General features: G+C 36.1%; 1 protein-coding gene across 2 annotated transcripts in view; it reads left to right on the forward strand.

Annotated features, from left to right (window-relative positions):
• WDR37 (WD repeat domain 37) overlaps nucleotides 1–19,359 on the forward strand; it is a 42,947-nt gene that overhangs the window by 4,746 nt on the left and 18,842 nt on the right. For both annotated transcript variants that reach the window (XM_031052568.2, XM_005153026.3), the window contains exons 2-7: nucleotides 4,929–5,106; nucleotides 9,027–9,123; nucleotides 11,624–11,719; nucleotides 11,880–11,944; nucleotides 15,933–16,068; nucleotides 17,390–17,461. In XM_031052568.2, coding sequence (XP_030908428.1) covers nucleotides 4,969–5,106; nucleotides 9,027–9,123; nucleotides 11,624–11,719; nucleotides 11,880–11,944; nucleotides 15,933–16,068; nucleotides 17,390–17,461 — 604 coding nt within the window. In that variant the 5' untranslated portion in view covers nucleotides 4,929–4,968. The remainder of the gene's footprint in view (nucleotides 1–4,928; nucleotides 5,107–9,026; nucleotides 9,124–11,623; nucleotides 11,720–11,879; nucleotides 11,945–15,932; nucleotides 16,069–17,389; nucleotides 17,462–19,359) is intronic.

The following is a 19,359-nucleotide window of genomic DNA, read 5'->3' on the forward strand; positions in this document are numbered from 1 at the left end:
TTTTAATAATACAGTACTTGAGAACTGCCACCCTTAATGAATATAGTTTAGTAATACAAGACTCTGCCCCTTTTTCTGATTGCTTTCTTTTTTCCTTAGTACTTTTATTCAGCCTTTTTTACTCTTGATTGCTACTTTTTAGCTTTTGCGAACTTGGTTGTACTTGGTTGAGGAAGCCGGACTCCCATACTTGTTGGTGATTTTTCATTTGACTTACAGTATTACTAAGTAGAAGGAAAGTAAATTTAAATTTTCAGAACCCATTTGTAACACTCAAAAGTTATGATTACCTACATCTGACTAACAATATATAGCGTGTTGTTTTGAAGCCTTTCTTTTCTTACTTTGTTTGATTGGGATTTGGTGCTTAGTCTTGACTTGTGTTGATGTTTTCCCTCATCCCCCTTTTCTGTCATCTGGTATGTTCTAAGTACAAAAGTTTCAAAAATGTGAAAGACTTTGACTGGTTTGTATGCTACTGACTGTTTCACTAATCAATATTTAATATGGTTTTCATAGGATATGTAACATGACACTGATATACTGGACAGGTAATTTTCATTGTTTGAAAACCTTACATAATAAGGGGAATCAGGTAACTGCTAGAAATGAGCACCTTTTTGTTTGGGTTTTTTTTCCATCATCATATTGCCAAGGATCTGTTATGTGAAATATACTCTTGGAAAACCTGTACCTTCTTACTGTTGCAATTAGTATCAAAATAGCCCTAAAATTGTCAAAGTGAAGGTAATATTTAAAGGGACACTGTCACTTTTAAAACTGAATTTATGTCCTGGTTCTAAAAACTGTTTCATTATTGCTTCCTTACTGAAAGTTTGTAAGGCTATTTGGTGGAATTCAGAACAATATTAAAGCAGTGAACCTAGTTCCCTCTGGCTTCTCCTTCCTGTCCTTTGTTGCCTCTGATTTCAGCTTGGCTTATGGCTGTGTGCACCCTTGCAGAGCCTGGGGAAGAGTGTGCATGCTTGCTCTCTCCAGAATAGTGCATGAGTGATGTGGTCATGCTGGTGCATGAGGAGAGTGCAATTACTGTCAATGACACTGGCTGTAGGTGAAGTGCTGCTACCAAATAGAGTAATGGTGGTGGTTCTTACCTAATTGTTCCTGTTTGCTTATCAACTGTGAAAGTAGAAACTTTTGTGTAGTTAAAGTGAGAATTTCACTATGTAAAATACAATCTCATGCATTTGACAGTGTCCCTTTAAATTCTACATGCTAGAATATATAGCTGCCAAATCTATATGTATTGATGCTGAGTGATACAGTGAGTGGTGCACTGCCACGCTGGAGGGAAAGAATACTATCCAGAGAGGCCTCAACATGCTTTGAAGAGTGGGTCCATGTGAGCCTTATGAAGTTCAACAAGGCCAAGTGCAAGGTCCTACACCTGCGCCAGGGCAGTCCCCACTATTGATGCAGACTGGAGGATGAATGGATTGAGAGCAGCCCTGCAGAGAAGGACTTGATGTCGTGGTTTAAAACCCCACTTCAGTCTCCAGCAGTACCACACACCTCTTTCCCTCTCTCCCCCCCCCCCCCACCTCCCCACTCCTGGAGGGATGGGGAGGAGAACCGGAGCAATACAACTCCCACAAATTGAGATAAAACCAATCCAGCAATTAAGGTATAACACAAATCACTACTGTTACCACTAATAAATCAATGTTAGAGGAAATAAACAAGGAGAGAGAGTACGATACCACCCGCCCAACCCGGAAGAGAGCTAACCCCCCCCCCCCCCTTCCGGCCAACTTCCAGTTACCTCCCCAAGCATGACATGTTGTGGTATGGAATACCTCCCCGACTAGCCCAGGCCAGGTGCCCTATCTCTCCCTCCTCCCGGCCTCCCCTCCTCCCTGGCAGAGCATGAGCTCAGAAAAGGCCTTGGACAAAACCAAACATTTAATCAGTAACTCAAAACATATGTGCCACCAGTAACCGCTCCCAGCCCGAAAGTCAAAACACAGCACTGCACCAGCCACCAAGGAGAAAAAATGACTGGTACTGCTGAACCCATGACACTTGAGTATACCAGAGGATGAAAAATCAGATGTGAGATAGCAAAGTGCACCTGTGGCTCAGAAAGCCACTTGTGGCCCATGACACACAGACCTGTTGGAGCGAGTCCAGAGGAGGCCACGAATACAATCAGAGGGCTGGAGCACCTCTCCTAGAGGAAAGGCTGAGAGAGTTGGTCTTGTTCAGCCTGAGGAGACCTTACTGTGTCCTTTTAGTACTTAAAGGAGGCATATAAGAAAGACAAAGACTTATTGCCAGGATCTTTAGTGACAGGATATGGGGTAATGTTTTTAAACCAAAAAAGGCTAGATTTAGATTAGATACAAGATTAGATTTTACAGTGAGGATGGTAAAATGAACAGATAGCCCAGAGAGGTGGTGGATGTCCCATTCCTGAAAATATTCAAGGTTAGGTTGGAATGAGGCTCTGAGCAACCCAGTCTAGTTGAAGATGTCCCTCACTGCAGCGGAGTTGGACTAGATGACCTTTGAAGGTTCTTGCCAACTGAAACCATTCAATGGTTTTATGAATCAATCCAGTGAAGGATATTTCTTGGTAAAGTGTCCTAAAATGAAGTGGCTTGGCAGCAGAAGGCAAATAAAAGTTACTATTGTTAAAACAATGCCAGCTAAGGCATAAACCATATCAACATTTATGTAACTACAGCTCAGGAACCACATTTGGCAGAAATCAGAAATGATTTTTTTCTTTTAACACAGACCTTGATGAAACAGCATTACCTGACCGGTGTGCTTATATGTAACTGTGTAGGTATAGATACAGAACTGTTTAGCACATCTATCTGTGTTTGTTGCTTTGGGCCTTAAAAAGTGATCCCAAATGCTGTAGAAAAGGGTAAACTGAAAGCCACTGAAAGAGTGGTTCCCAAGGGAGATAGGAAGGAGGGTGGAAGTGAGGAGAATAAGCATGCATTTGGGATCTGATCATATTTTGAAAATAAAGAGAAGTGTGATGAGTGCTGAAAACCTGTTCCTAATTCTTGACCATATGTCTAAGAAAAGGAAGATACTTTGTGAAGCCCAGAAAATTGGCAGTAACTTATAGGATGTTATTTCATTTTTTATTTTAATCTCTGTTCTCTCTTTCTCTGGTAGAGGAATCTAGTCCAGTGAAAAAAGAAAGCTAGTCAAATAAGAAACTATCCAATCGTAGATTTTCTCTTCTTTTGTCCTTAATTTGCGACTATATCCAGTTAGTTACTGTTGATTAATCACACATAAAAAGCTCTGATGGGATTAGGTGCAGGGGAGGACTGTGAAGAGTCCAGAGAAAATGAACAAAATCATTTCAGTGCAGTGCATGGAACTGGTGCAACCTGAATTTTATTTTAGATTCTCTATGGAGTTGATGTCAGGTTACTGGAACTCGGGTGTTCCAAAAGATAATTAAAATACCACCTTTTTTTAATAGCAAATTGGGAGATGGATGGGCATCAAAACCTTAACTAAATCTCATCTCATTTTGATATAAATTTATATATCTTCATAATTTTTATTTCATGGCATCAAAAATCCAAAGAAAATGTAAAGGTGTTTTTATTCATGGTGCATACTTTGTTTCTAGTAAGATGTATTTTTCCTTGGCTTTATGATGTGTTAAAAAGCTAAAAATACTGTGTCAGACTCATTGGTTAATGAACTGGTTAATGCCTAGTCTTGTTAATAGTGGTGGTGCTCATTCCTAGCTAGAGATCCAGTGTGTTGGTGGATCTTAAATTGGAAGTGGCCCTGGGTTTGGTTTAAATATTCTCTGATCAGCTTATTTAAAAGGAAGCTCGGTTGCCTTGTTAGCTTTGCCAGCTCTGCTCTCCTATTTCTCTTCAGACTATTGCAGCTCCTTTAAGTTGTAAATATTGTTTCAGAAATTATTGATGCTGGAGAATGAATTTTTATTTTTAAATTTTATTTGTTCTCAATGTTCCTGATTGAAAAATTCTGAGTCATCAATCCTAAACCATTTGAAATGTTTAACAACTAGTACCCCTTGGAACTAAAAATAATTCCTTTTGAATATGAGGGTTAAATAAATAAGAAATAAATTCCAGTAATTAAATATTTGTAAAAAAAAAAAAGTAAACCAAATTTTGACACTGAAGAATGTATTCTCCACATTTATGTAATAAATCAAAAATCATTCGATTTTTCTTAAACAGAGGAAAGCAGTAGATCATGCATGGTAATACTAGCTGGTGATACTGTCAGGTGTTTCTAGGGTTATTAAAATGCATATGTGGCTTTGAGAAGCTGACAAAATTTAACAGCAACAACCTGGTAAGTCAGGTGCACTTTTACTATCAAGAAAGTGAAACCATGAGCTGTCAAAAATGGTGGAAAGTGGTTTTCAGAACTCCTCAATTAAAATTATTTCCTGCTTATGTGTAAACAGGCACTTCTATTACACTTTGTATGCTAACACTTGATGTTGCATAATACGTTTGTAACCTGACAGTGTCCCTAAATTATCATGTCTTTGCTTTCATTTTCCAGCTGGGTTTTAATTTTGCATGTGTTTCAGTGAACTATAGTATGTATAGTGGTTGTTTCCTGGAAGCATTTTGGGGCTGCCTCTGCTACTGTTCTCCAAAATGAGCAAGGTCATGGAATTTATTTTCCTTTTGTGAAGGTTTGCTAGCTAATAAATAAGAAATGCCAAAGTTATTCCACTTTATGTATATGCATATGTGGTTTTGATTTTAATGTTGTTTGAAGAATAGTTGTCAGTAAATAGGGATCTCTTCTTTTTAATGACAACCCGAACTCCTCCAAAATTTAGAAGAGCTAAGAGAACTAAGTATTTTGAGAAAAATAATTTTTAAACTCTGGTTAGTTTGGCAAGACAATTTGTAATGTGTAATGCTTGTCCTTAGTTTATCATAGGAGCCTCTGTGAAGCTGTTTTTTTGAAGTAATGCCAATAGAAAGTGGAAGTTGTGCATCTGCTCGCCAAGCAAAGCAGAAACGTAAATCACACAGTCTTTCAATCCGAAGAACCAACAGTTCTGAGCAAGAACGGGCAGGACTGCAAAGAGACATGTTGGAAGGGCAGGTAAGATAATACACTGCTGCTTGGGTAACTGCCATAACTTTTTTATGAGTGTTTTCTATACAAAGAAATGAAATGGACTCAAGTAATGAAATACATCCAGTAAAGCTGCAGGAACAGCAGGCTTTCTTGCTTGTAAGTGCTGACTGTCTGGAGGCTATTGATGTGGACATTGGCAGTATTTCGGATTGTACAGACCTGTGGAGCTTTTTATCAGCCTTTGTGTATTACATGAATGATAAAACCATGAAGAAATGCAAAGGAACAGCCCATTTATTTTGCTATGCATCTCTCCTCCACTGCCTTAAAGTTGAAAATTGATTCTTGATCTTGTAAGCTTGAATTTAGAATAGTAGTAACTCAAGAATATTAATAAACTAAAACATTTGTTATTACACCTCTGATAGGGAAGGTATTACTGGGAGCACTGTTCTGTATTCCTTTCCATAAAATAAGTACTGCCTGTGTGACAGAGGCATGAACTACCTTAAATGTTTGTGGGGGTTCTGTGTGTGTGTGTGTTTTGTGGGGGGTATGTGGTTTCTTTAAATTTGACTCAAATAAAGGTGTGATCTTCTGTGTTAAATTTAAGGAAAAGAACAGCAACCACAAACTTTGGTAGTTTTCTTAATCATGTCAGTCTGTAGTGGATGCTGTCTGGAGGCACTTGGAGTGTTTCTGTAACAAGATTAACTGTAGGTAAGGTTCCTGTAGGAAATGTTTGAAATAGTGCTGCCAGAGATAAGTAAAAATCAGTGTGAAAACTATTGTTAAATTAACTACACAACGATTAACTACACAACGTTAATGCAGGCCTGGCAAAAGTGATGCAAAACTTTATTTTTGTCAGAGGTAGTTTGAAATAACAACAGTGTTTGGCTAGGAGGAACCCCACTTTCTAGACTTTGTAGATGCTCTGAAGGGAAAACCTTGTGTTTTCTCAGTGTTGTGACTTATTTTTAATCTTTTTTAAATTTAATCTGTTGTTCAGTAGATTAATAGTTTTAGTTTTATGGGAACTAACAGAGCCCAAATTGTTGTTTGTAGTCATCTGGAAGTTGGAGAATGTAAGTACTTGGCTAGGAAACTTCGTGCATGTGGGCTGTTAGTTACAGCCTTACTTCAGGAAAAGAATGGAATGGCAGCTGAGAGGTTAAGGCATGCTCTTCTTGTAGTAAACCAAAATTTTATGCTGTTTTAGTCTTTCTCATCAAACTTCAAGTGCCTTATATTGTAGTATGTAAATGTTTTAAACATTTTACGAATCATATTATTTAATTTTGCTGACCTTTAACCTTGCCAGTGGCAGATTCTAACAAGTACAGCGTATTAATGCTCCTTCACAGTGGAGCTGTAAACCACGACATCTATATAAGTACTTTTGTAGATACACAGATAACATTATTACATGGTATTTTAATAAGCTAATTTACCTAATGCTAACTTTAAAGAGAGTAAAGGAAGTGGATGTGTTTCACTATGCTCGTTACTCTAAGACAGGTTCAGATTTGCTTATGCTTTGAGGCTCTGAGAAGTAGATTGAAAATCTTTCCAACATCTCCTTTTCTGTTTTGAAAGTTGTAGGATAACTTAGTTTCTTTCATAACATTCCTGTATGAAATTGTTGGGTAACTGAATCGGAAAGAATTCTGGTAACTTCAGGTTTGGATTTTTTTTGTATAGTATTCTTGTTTAATCTCTTGTTTCAAGTTGGTTTTAATTAGGATCTGTTTCACATTCTAGTTGACTGTGAATTCATGAACAAAAGTACTGTCTCAAGGGAGAAGTAGATGAGTATGCAGAAAGGAATATCCTAGGGGTGCATAAGGAGCATAGTACCACTATTTCCAGCACAGTGCCACAGCTTAAAAGTAGCTGTGAAACTGATGCAAAACTGAATTGTGATCAAAGCAGACATGCTCTATGTCACGGCTATTAGTGGTTTCTCTTGCTCTGTTCTTCAAAACTGATGTTCAGAAATAACTCATAAAATCGGGATCATTATAAACTTTTCTAATTGTTTCTGAAGACAACCATGTCGACGCTATGAACCAAAATGTGAGATTAAATTCTGGTTGCTTAGAGGCTAATTTGATTGAAGGTGCATGCTGCCCTCTTATGGACAGTATGCACACACTTCCTCCTATGTGTGGAGTTTATAGGAACCTTCCAGTTCCTTCCAGTTTATAGGAACCGAACCAATTTCTCTTGATTTGGGTTTGCTGAAACACTTAAGAACATAACAAGCTATAATCAGCACTAAACTTGCTGATTGGATAATGAAGGTCACTTGAATTTGGGTGCTGTACTGTGCTAACATTTGTACTTCCGTTCTAATAATGTTTCTTCTGAAGCATTATTAAACCCGAAATAGTGTTTTGTTCTGTGGCAGAGGCTGACTCAATTTTCTTGTTTTCTCATAAGTGATGATTTCAAGATTTTGAAATTACAAACTTCTGCTTTAAAGAAAATATATGTTGCTGATAGGCACATTCCGTGTATATCTGACAGATGAACATTGATATATTGGTAATATGGTCTACATGCTACCATATTAATTTCATTTTGAAACTGGGTAACTTTTTTCCTTGCATAGCAATTTCTCAGGTTTTGAATACAGCTGCATTATTTACAGGTTTTTTTGCAGTAATAAGATGTTGCATTTCTGAGTTCTGAGATGATGGGTTAGATGCACTACAAAGGAGTAGTTCAAGTTTTTCATTGCTTGGTAAGGCTCAGTTAAGTGGAAGCATCTTTTATAAAAAGTTTATAGCTGCCTACCTAGATAAATAAGTGCAGTAAACCAATTTACATACTGTGGTCCACCAGCAACTGAATAATAGAACAGATTTAGGAGAATTTATGTGGTGAGCAATGACAGGTCATTCTTTGATCTATACTTGCAGTTGATCAATTATAGTTATTAGACTATTTTCTCCTTTCTAATTTGCTATTTTTTAGTAGCATACTGTGTTTTCAATTTTAAACTGTTTGTTAGTACTAGGTTCTCAGTATATTGCAGGCAGCTGTTTTCTGCTTTATTAACTATCTGCTTAACAGCTATAACAAAATCATTGTTATAATGAGAACCTAGACCCCCAACAGAAATCAGCAGTTACTTGTTTTGCATATGACATGCATTTGTTCAGGGAAAATATGGTGATGATCTCTGTTTTATGGGCAGATGAATAAAGTTTAATTAATATGCCAGCAGAAACTTGTGGTCAGGCTGCGCATTGAGCTCAGATCATATAAATCCTGTGTTAGTGTCTTTATTCCGTACTTGATTTTATGCCTTTGAATTGCTATGTTGATTATGCTGAAGGAAAAACACCAGCCCTCCTCTCTGAATTTGCTTTAAAATACTTTGTGAGGAGGAGCTGCTTCAGTAGTATCAGAGAGGGAGGGATTGGAAACTGCAGTTTTCTTTACAGTTACAGATAGTGGCAAAAATAGGCAGAAGTTAAAAATACTCTTAAAAGGTTAGTTTGTCCTAAGCTTTGGTAATAATGTGCATTGTGATTACAACTTCCTAACCTAATGCATTTTCAACTTCTGCATTACTTTGTTAGCCAAAGGTATTATTTTCTGTTGAACTGGAAGCACCTTGACATTATATTGTAATTTTTTCAGCTTTTTTTTTTTTTAATATGTTGTACATGTTTCTGGCTTTCATAATTTTTCAGTAGTTAAAGTCAAAGAACCCTACGGGAGATTGGAATTCTGTCCAGTTAAAGAGAGTATGTCAAATGAAAAATCTTATAATGCACAGAGCTTTTTGTTTCATATTCTGTACTGTAGCAGTTTTAATTTCCCTTCTTGATGGGAGACGGAGAGAACTGTTAAAACCAGTTTAAGACTGAAGTGTAAATACATAATATATATGTAAAAAAATATATAAACCCCAGTATTTTGTGTCCTAGGATTCAAAACTACCATCTTCCATCCGGAATACACTCCTTGAACTTTTTGGACAAATAGAGCGGGAGTTTGAAAACCTGTATATTGAAAATTTGGAATGTGAGTATTTTTTTTCCAGCAACTTATGAATTGTTTGAATTTAGTATATAGTAATGCTGAGATACTTAACCTTGGATACTGTAGTGTACTTAGTGTGGCTTTTCTGTGAGGAGCTTAAGAACTGTTTTGAACTTTTAGCCAAAGATGGAGTTTATATTTTTTTCAGAAACATCACTTTCTTAGCCATTTGATAGAAGAAGTGGGAACTAATGTGTGTCATCCTCCTCGAATCTTAGGCAAAGAAAGTGGCTGTCTCCTTGTCATTATAGGCTCTGGCATATACCATGTTAATCTGTCAGCTCTGTTCAGCCAGTGAAGGTTGTGGCTTTGTTGCGTATTTGCAAGCTTAATTTTAACGATGGAATATTGTTAAATAAAACTGGAAAATGTCTTACTTGAAAAAGTGTGAAATGTGGTGGGTTTGGATCATTCTGCTTAGTACATTGCATAACCAGCACCTCAACAGTATCATGAATGTTGAAGTGGAGCACACAGATAAACATTCCACGTATTATCTGCAAAAAATATTGTTTGTTTAATGACAGTGCAGTCGTATGGTAATGTGATCCAAGGTGATGTCATAGAAGATCCAAAGTAAGTAACACAGGCAGTCATATGGTAAAGCCTCTGCTCAATTGTCCTTGCTGGATTTTGGAAGCTGTGTTGCGTGGCTTGGCTTTTGCATTGTGGAAACTGCCTGATTTGGCTCCACGTCAGTTTCTTTTCCACACCTAATCTGTTCCCACAGCTAAACCAAACACTCATGTTAAAAAAATGCTCTTGCGGTCTTTTTGAAAATGTGCTCATTTTTTATTCTCTTAAAACCTGAGATTGTGTTGGTTAAAGGCTACATCAGCACTACCTATTTTTTAGTGACAATTTGCACAACTGAGTTCTCAGCCTCCTGCTGAGAAGTTGGCTGGTAGCAGGCCTCCCTCTCCAACCTTCAAAGATGTTTGTCAGAAAACAAGTGGTGAATTTTCTGTATCATTGCTTTCTTCCCGTTCCATTTCTGTTTCTTCATCTTCTTTCACCTCTCAGTTCTAGTTCACTCCTGGCTTTTGTGATCTCTTTCCCACCCCCCCGGACAGTCTAAATTTTTCTCTTCTGATTCTCAAGTATGTTATTTTTTTGTTCTTGGTCTAATTCCTACACTAGTGTTGTAGGTACTGTACAGAGAGAATCTCAGGTTTTTCCTCTCTGGCTTTTCCTATACTCCCTTTCCTTTATATCAACTGATTCTAGTTTCTTCCTTTTCTGATCCCTTCCAGGCTTCAGCCCTAATGTTTTCAGGTAGCTCATGTATCTGCCACGCTTGTTTGTTTCAGTCATCTGTTACTACAAGCCTGTCTCTTTGTTTACTTCTTCTTATATTGTGTGTGTTTTATAAAAGTTTAGGTTTATGTGACTAGGGGGACAGCAAAGAGAATCTTGCTTTACTTATTTCAAGCACTTGGATGTGATATGGAAGCGTAAACTGACTTTTCTGGTGTGGAGAACTGAGACTTCAGTGAATTTCTCAGAAATGGCAGGAGTCATACTCCTGATGTGTCCCATTCTCCCACATTTCAAAGCCTGGGAGTGAATAACTTCTTTAAGAAAGTGCTAAGAATTTGTGGAAAGACAGGCCTAGACTTGTCCTCAAGAACTGCTTGGTTAAAGCCTGTCAATAAGAATTCAGCTGAGGAAAACACTTGAAAGAGTATCAGCCCAGATTTTGAGAAGAAACCATGCCACCAAAAATGTTCATTATAAAATGAGGTTGAGCAACCTTAAACCAGCCCAGGCACTGGCAATCTTTTATGAGTACTTGATTTGTTTTAGCTGTGCCATCACTTTGTCTTGTATTGAAATGGCACTGGTGAGAGTTAGAAATAAATGACAGAAAAGCATTTTCTTGTTACAAACACATGTTTTGTCCAATGTGCCATGAAAATATTTTGATCATATTTAGTGTTTGTAAAACAGGTGAATATATAATGTGTTTGTCATTCTACATGTTTTTAGTGTATTTCAAAGTATTTAATATATAAATTTGCTGCATCATGTTGTCTTATTGAAACTCCTAATAGTAGATAGGGATTCAGGAGAGAAAGCTGTTCTGTGATTAATAAAATCTTTGTTAATGACATACTAATTCTGTGGCTAAAATTTTATGATGTTGCAAGTTTTCTGTCTTGTGTTAGATTTAATTCAATACAGATGTGCCATGTATTTCACAGAAGCAATTTTGTTAATCCTTAGCCTCATTTGTTAGTAATTAAAAACTGCCAATATTTCCCTGGAATCTGGGTCAAGGTTGATGTCTGGAAAATTCAGCATGAGTCTTGGTTTATGTCTTGGTGAGACTTGCTTTTATAAAATCACAGTTGATCTTTTTTGCTGTCCTTAGCATAAAGTTAGATTACTTACTAACCATAGCAATTGCCAAATAGTGTGTTAATGGTGTTGCTAATAACACTTAATTTTTGGGATTAATATGAATTTTTGGTTTTGTTAGTACGTAGAGAGATTGATACACTGAATGAGCGTCTAGCAGCTGAAGGACAGACAGTTGATGGAGCTGAACTGAGCAAAGGACAACTGAAGGCAAAAGGTAAGAGAACCACGAAGAATCCTAAGCCAGTTTTTTTAATTAATCATATTTGTACTTTGGCCAAAACTTCAAATTTTATTGAAGGGAATTAATACCATTTACTTACACAAAAAAGCTAATGCTGTGTTTGAAATATCTTCCTTTGAATTTGCCTCAACAGCTAGTCATAGTACCAGTCAGCTTTCTCAGAAATTGAAGACAACTTACAAGGCATCTACTAGCAAGGTATGAGTTAAATTAAATCTCTGCTCATCAGTGTGTACTCATGAGACTAACATGGCTGTCTTTAAGTTGTAAATTGTAGTTTCTTTTAGCTGAGCAGTGCTGTTCTTGGAGTAAATCTGCCTCTTGAGGAACAGTATGTTTATCTTGGATTCATCAATTACCCATTACTTCAGCCGCACCATATGACATTTTACACTAATTGCTCACCTGTTTTTGCATGTTGGAGGGGAGAGGGTGTGCTCATGTGTGTATGTGGGATTACATTTTTTTGGAAAGAGAGTTAAAAAATTCAGTTTCAAGAGGGAAATAAAGAACTTTGTAGGTAGCAAAGTTTTGAATAAGCATTTGGGCATTGCAGTTGAAATGGGGATTTAAGTAGGCATCTGTATATGTACTCTTATAGGTTGTGGGACAGTTGTGTTTGGGTTTTTAATTTTAGCTGTGAGTCTAAAATGGTTTGTTTCTTTTACATTGCAAGCCTTGCAAGTTAGTTAGCTAGTTATCTTGGGTTTGTTGGTTTTTTTTTGCTTGGTCTCTTAGCAGAGTAAACCATTCTGATGTTTTTCATTTTGCTTGTCTGCATCTGTCTGATATGTTTTTCCTTTTTCTTTCCCCTTTTTCAGTTTTCAAAGAGCGTTAACCTGCTGCTCTTTTTGCCCTACTTCACGCTCATCTTGTGATACATTAATAAGTGTAAATGAAATGTGAGGAAACCATAATGGGATTTGGCGTGTATAGGAAGCTCTGTGGTGACTGGTATTGCAGGCTAATGTGTGGTTATGGAATGACTGCAGGTGTCTTTGAAATACCATCTGTTAAGTAGTCTGAAAATTTAAGAGTAAAGATTAGTATCACTAAATAGATTTAAGTTACTATGTTTTAGTTGCTCTCCTTTTTGTTTTATTGCTTTTCAAACTTTCTTTTTATTCTTGCCAATTTGATTCATAGACATACATCTCTTGATTAGGAGTTTATGACTTACAGCTTCTTTAATGAGACCACTGAACAGGGGCAACATGATACTAATAGGGACATAAAATATTAGTACACCTGCTATGTAGTTATAAATTAGAAGTGTTAAAGCTGCAACCTTTGTCTCTTGACTCACAAAGAGATTATAGCCAAAAGTCAGAAAAGTCTATAACTAAGTTTTGAACAAACAAAGTTACTATCTATATCCTGACTGGATACAGTTAAGAGTTCCATGATACCCTATCTGGGAAAATGACATTTGAAGAGTTTTACGAGTTCAACAGCTTCAAAATTCTTGTCTATATTTTTTATGAGCATTGAGTGAACAGTGCTGTTCACCAAAAATGGGTTGTGTTCCAAACTCAGTGGGGTAGTGGATTGTAACTTCTCTTTTCAGTGAATCCTTATATACTGTTACTCTATGTCTAATTTAAAACTTGTCAAAAGTCACTTTTTGAAATTTTGCCCTTTTTCCCTATTGTAAATGAGAAGAGAGTTATGTTTTACAAACCAATTGTATTGTGTAATTGCACATAGTTACATTTTTCTGGTTGCCAACATACGGGTTAGGTTTATTCTGAAAAGAGCTTTCAATATTTGTTTGTTATAATGAGAATCTGATTCTTGACTCCTTTAATATTGGTAAAACATGCTGAGACTAAAGCAGTCTGTTCATTTTCTTGGAAAAATGCTGTGGTAAATATGCTTAATTCATGTCCTTCATAGAAAATTCCTACACCTGGATACTTTTCATCTCTTAGTTGAATTAGGAGTCCAAATATAAAGTTGGCAAAAATCATATCGGAATATGATGCATTTAGCAGCAGGGGTTATTGATCAGTGCTCAAACCCTGAAGAGACAGAGTAGATTAAGTGCTTGGTACTCTAAAAATAAGGTTTTGTGTACATTAATGGACAAGATTCTGTAATTTAACTGTAGTTGTTTGTAGATGCAGGAATCTGCATCTGCAGTACAGAGGCCTCTTTTTATCAAGTTGCATGTTATTGAAGTATTCCCTTTTCTGTCATGGAAAATTGTTAATGTATGGTTAAGGAATGGGGAATTAATTCAGGCGCTCTCTGCTTTATCCAGTTGTTGGTATGTGAAATGAGAAACAGCAAAAAAGAAAGCAAATACTCCAAAAGGAGTTATACAGCCTTGCCATTAAATGATCAGTGAAACCCTTGTCCAGCAGTTTCAGAAAATCTGTGCTTGTTGATGAGTACAGGATAGTTTCTCCTAAAGAACTTTTGCATGAGGGTTTGACTCAGCACTAGGAAGACAGAACACAAGCATAGTTCAAGTGTGGGATTGAAAGCTGAAAAGCTTCCACTTTGGAATTTGAGCTGAGCGCTATATTAAGTCCTTAACTGCTTACATAATTCTGCTGTTCCACTTCTCCTACATGACTCCATCAAGTTTAAGGACTGTATTCAATGTGCAAGTTGCATCTGTAGGATTATACTTGAAGCCTCTGAAACTCTGCAGTATGGCTGAACTAACAACCTTTACCATTAACCCATTTTCTTTTCAATGAGTCCTTAATGATTGGTCCTTCTGCTGCTGTGCAACCCAAATGCATATTAGCTGTTAATTTGGAATTCAGGTAGGGCATTATCATTTCAGCACTGGAAAGTTGACATGCTTAGGATTTGGAATGCGCTTGCAGATATTCTTGAACTTTTAAAAACCTTTTTGGAAGTAATTTGCTTTAATGGTATGCTTAAGACCTTCTCTTTTGATACCAAAAACGAATGGGATTTTAACCTTAGTTTATTGTATCTGAAATGTAGACTTAATTAATTTTCTATTTTTTACCAAGCTTTAGATAAGTCTTAATGTGATTTCTGTTGAAGCATTTAAAGGTTTTGACTTAACTGGTCAGATAGATACCTGCCCATAATTGCATGCAGAAGAGAACAGTGATAAATTGTACTTGTCTCTTTGTTTTGGTTTTAATAAACCTTTACAGCTAGTCTTTCTCAAAGAACAGTTATAAACTTCAAGACTTGTGGGCTAAAAATGGGATAGCTTTAAAGTGGTTTTGCTTTTTGAAGTTATTTTTCACCATTCTTGATTTGTTGTCTTGCTGGAACACTTTCAGAGACAAGTTATTTGTTTGTTTTAATATTGCACTCCCCTTTATCTGAAAATGTAGTAGAATTTCTGCAATTCAGTTCCTTTCTGTAGATACTGAGTCTTTTCAGCCTTCCTATACTATAGTGCCTTGTAGTTTACTGGTTTAGCTAGACTTTTTTCCTTTCATGCGGTATTACACACATACAAATTTGGATTTAATGAGTCTTCTCTGTTCTCCCCTAATAGCATTGGCTTTGAGAGAATGTGCTTATCAGATTTTTAGATGAGTTTGACATATCTTTAAGAAAAAAATCCAAACTGTTACCCAAATAAACTGTCATCTGATGCTCTCAGGTTAATGTTTGATTTGATTAATTTTGTGCAGTTTTGAAGAAAAAAGTGTTTTTAAGTGGGAATGTTTCAGGATTTTACTGGAATTATGTAATAAGTACATTTTTGCAAAGGCGTTGCACCAGATAACGTGGTCCATCTTGAAGTTATCAGGTGTACTGGTTTGGAAATAAGCAAGGAAGGTTTTGTGTTTTGGTGGAGGTTTTAAAATTTTAAAAATTTTCTTTCAATTTTTATTTTTTAAAATTATAATTATTTACCTAGCTTGAAGGGGAAGTACATACTGCATTTGTGTAAGTTACTACTCTAGGGAGGTTGTGATATTGTAGGACAGAATATTTTATCTTGCATTCTTTAAAAAGGGGGCTGTTATGAAGAAAAAAAAAGAGGAAAAAAAATTAAAAATGAATAGGTATGTTTGCATCCAAGCTCACTTTCCTGCCATCAAATGTCAATTTTTTGACAATAGTGAACTGTCAGGACACTGAAGAATTATTATGAAAAAAGTATCTTTTTGTGTTTGTGAGATAATGACTTAATCTTGAGTCAATGTAGAAAAATATGTTGATCTTTCTGCTATTTCAGATTGTATCCAGTTTTAAAACTACAACATCAAGGGCAATCTGTCAACTGGTAAAGGAATATATTGGCCACAGGGATGGTATTTGGGATGTCAGTGTTGCGAAAACTCAACCAGTGGTGTTGGGAACTGCATCTGCTGGTAAAGTTTTATGTTACTTGAATCTTTAGAAAATTCTGTTTTAGTCCCTAAGCTGTATCAAATATAGATCCGAAGCATTCTTGAATACTTAAACTCCACACTGAAAGAGTCGATTTAAAGAAATTAAGTAGCTGAAAAATTCTAAAATTGGAGTTTCCTTGAAGGGCATTTAATCTTTAGAAGGTTCAGGCATCCTTGTTAATCTTTTTAAAGTATGTGCCAGTTCACTTCCCTGAAGGTCAGCTGCAGCCTGTTGGATGGTGCAGTGGGTGGGTTGGGGAACTGAACAGACTTTCTGTCATAATATTGTTTAGCATTTGTTTTACATATGCTGTAGACTTTGTTGTACTTTTCATGTTCTTGTATTATTATATTCATCTGGCTTTTGCCTAAGGATGTAGAGGCAGCTACAAATCTTAATTTTCAGTTCTTACTAACTTTACTACATTCCTTCCTTCCCACTTCAGAGGGTATAGGTACTAATGAATAATTTGCTAGATCTATTAGGATCCCAAAATGCTTCCTAGAGGCTTTGTGTGGTTTTGTAAAATTACTAGGGAGATAAACCATAACCAGTTAGAATTGGTCAGTTTGAAGTGACAGTCTTTTGAAACTGGAACAGAATCTGAACACTTACTGGACATAAATATTATGGACCCAAAACCTCTGCTTCATAAACTGAGCTGTTAATAATTTTTATGTGTCCACATTTTGTCTTTGTGTGGGACATCCAGTTTAACTTGGAAACAGTAATTTTCCACTTCAACATTAAGGTTCTTCCCAGTTACAAATATTTGGCATTTGGAGTGAATTCCTTTTTAAGTAAGTTTTCATTGTGCTCTGCAGTGACTTATGAAGTGACAGTATCAACCCTAACTATTCTATGATTCTATGATTTCTACGCAGAAAGTAAATAGTCTGTGGTTAGAACTCTTTTTTTAATGACTGCCTGACTTTATCACTGAATGATTTCCTTGTTTTTTCTGAATCTCATGATGCACAGTTGAAACATTATACATAAGTATATAACCAAGTTAGCAAATATATCAAAAGTAGAATTTGCCTTGGAATACTTACTGCAAATTAATCCAACTGGGACAGCACCTTTACTTTTTTTGGGGAATTGTGTATTAAGTCATAATGATAGGAAGCTTGTGTATTTCATATATATGAGGCTGTAATCAAGAGGATTTGGCTGTCCTACATTTGAAATCTATTTCATATGTTATGCTCTACATTTGAAGATAACTTTGTTGTATGCTTTTCACTTTTAACTGATTCGTTTGTAACAATATTTACAGCTGCTTTTTAATCTTTCTAGATCACACTGCTTTGTTGTGGAGCATAGAAACAGGGAAGTGCCTTGTCAAGTATGTAGGTCATGTTGGATCAGGTAAGATGAGGGCATGTTGTGAAAACTGGAAATGGAGTGTGGGAGGGGGAAATGTGTTTTAGACAACTACAAAAATGTTTATCGCAGTTTCACTTGCAGGTTTGCCAACACCATTAACAAGTCAGTTGTGAAGTTCCACTAATCTTCATACAGGGAATGTTTTGTAATGTGATTCTTGGAGAGGCGTAGTAAGACAGTTCTGTAAATGCTAAATGAATAAACAGGTCCATGTTAGGAAGTACACAGGCATAGTTACGATGCTCAGAAATTAAATGTCAGAACTCATTGAGGTCTCATGCATATGCAGAGCAAGAGAAGCTTATATCATCAGAAATTAGCTGATTTGTAGGGTCTGTGTTATTTTTGGTATACAAAATACAGATGCTGGGTGAGCATCTATTTGCACTTCTTTGTTTAATACGTGATCCCATATAAAATTTGTTGCATAATACTAAAATCTTATTTTGAAAGCAGTTAACTGATATAAGCATTTGTTTGTCTCTGTCTTGGTATGAATATTACGGAGACAGTGTTTTTAAACCCCTCCTTGGGTAGAGAGGTGCACTGCAGTGAGAGTTTTTGATGTTTGTCTTCAATTTTGATATCAAATTTGACAAGCACTTCATTAGCCCCCTTCTTTTTCATAAAGAGTTGCAGTATAGGATTTTATACACCAGCAGGGAAGAGATTTGAGCATTCTGAGTGATCACTTGAGTTGAGTGGTCACTAGGTGATCCATAATGCCCTCAGTGATATGTTTGGTTAAGTAACTCAGCTAGCACATCACATGAACTCTGTGGCAAAAATACAAATAGAATAAGTTCTCCAGAGAGTAGCCAGCTATTTCCACCATGAGTTCTACTTTTTCCTACTATATGACTTCTAGTTCCTACAACACAAAGATAGCAACAGATAGGTGCATAGAAACAACAGGTCACACTTCAGTTTGTTCAGATACCTCATGTTGTTTGCTGCATGAAGGGGGTGCCTTTATCTTCCATAAAGTAGTTTAAAAAACTCCAATCACTTGGATTTTAATGCTGATAGTTTGGTATTTTGTAATTTCTATTTGGCTAACCATGAAAATAATAAAAGCTCTAACCTGTATTTAAAACAGTTGTGTGTAAACTAATTTATTATGTATAAATTTATATAAATTCTGCATACCTTATAATTAATTTAAAAATATACATTTCTGTAAGTTATATTTAAAATAATGTATTTTTTCATTTAGTAAAACTTGTTTAGGTCTGACAGTTGATTAGAAATGGATCAAAGGTGTTGGGTGCCAGCAGTTGGTGCACTGTTGAGTTAGTTCAGTGTGAACAATTTGGATATCTCTTTAGAGTCATTACACCATGCTCTACTGACAGCATCAGCATTTTTTTTCCTTGCATGATGGATGGAAATGATTTCCAAGTTCTTTCTTGAAGAACTGCTGAAGAGAAACTTGGGAATTTTGCTTAGTAATGAAAAGTAATTAAATCTTATGCACTGAAATAAAAAATGAATAGGGTGGTAGAATTCTTGCAGGACTGTTTTAAAACAATGTTTTGATTACATGTGGTTGCAGGACTGAAGTCTGATTTGTATTATTTGCATTAGGTTTTTAGGTATTTGTTCTTGCAATCTTAAGTAATAATCAGAAAGTTGATGGTCATATACAGCAAGTTTTTGGGATGTTAGAAATAGTTATGAGTACTTGAATTCTCTTTATGGAAGTCCAAAGCATTATTTCCTGTCAGCTTACACACGATTGAGTGTGACTTGTTTATCCTCTGTAACAAGCAATGCTTGTAATAGATTCAGGAAATAACTTGCTAGAAAGTATGTATTGTATAATCAACAATTATTGTATAATCAATCAGCTACAGTTGATTATACAATACTAAGTAGTA

Source organism: Melopsittacus undulatus, chromosome 1, assembly GCF_012275295.1.
Source record: "Melopsittacus undulatus isolate bMelUnd1 chromosome 1, bMelUnd1.mat.Z, whole genome shotgun sequence".
Taxonomy (NCBI): domain Eukaryota; kingdom Metazoa; phylum Chordata; class Aves; order Psittaciformes; family Psittaculidae; genus Melopsittacus; species Melopsittacus undulatus.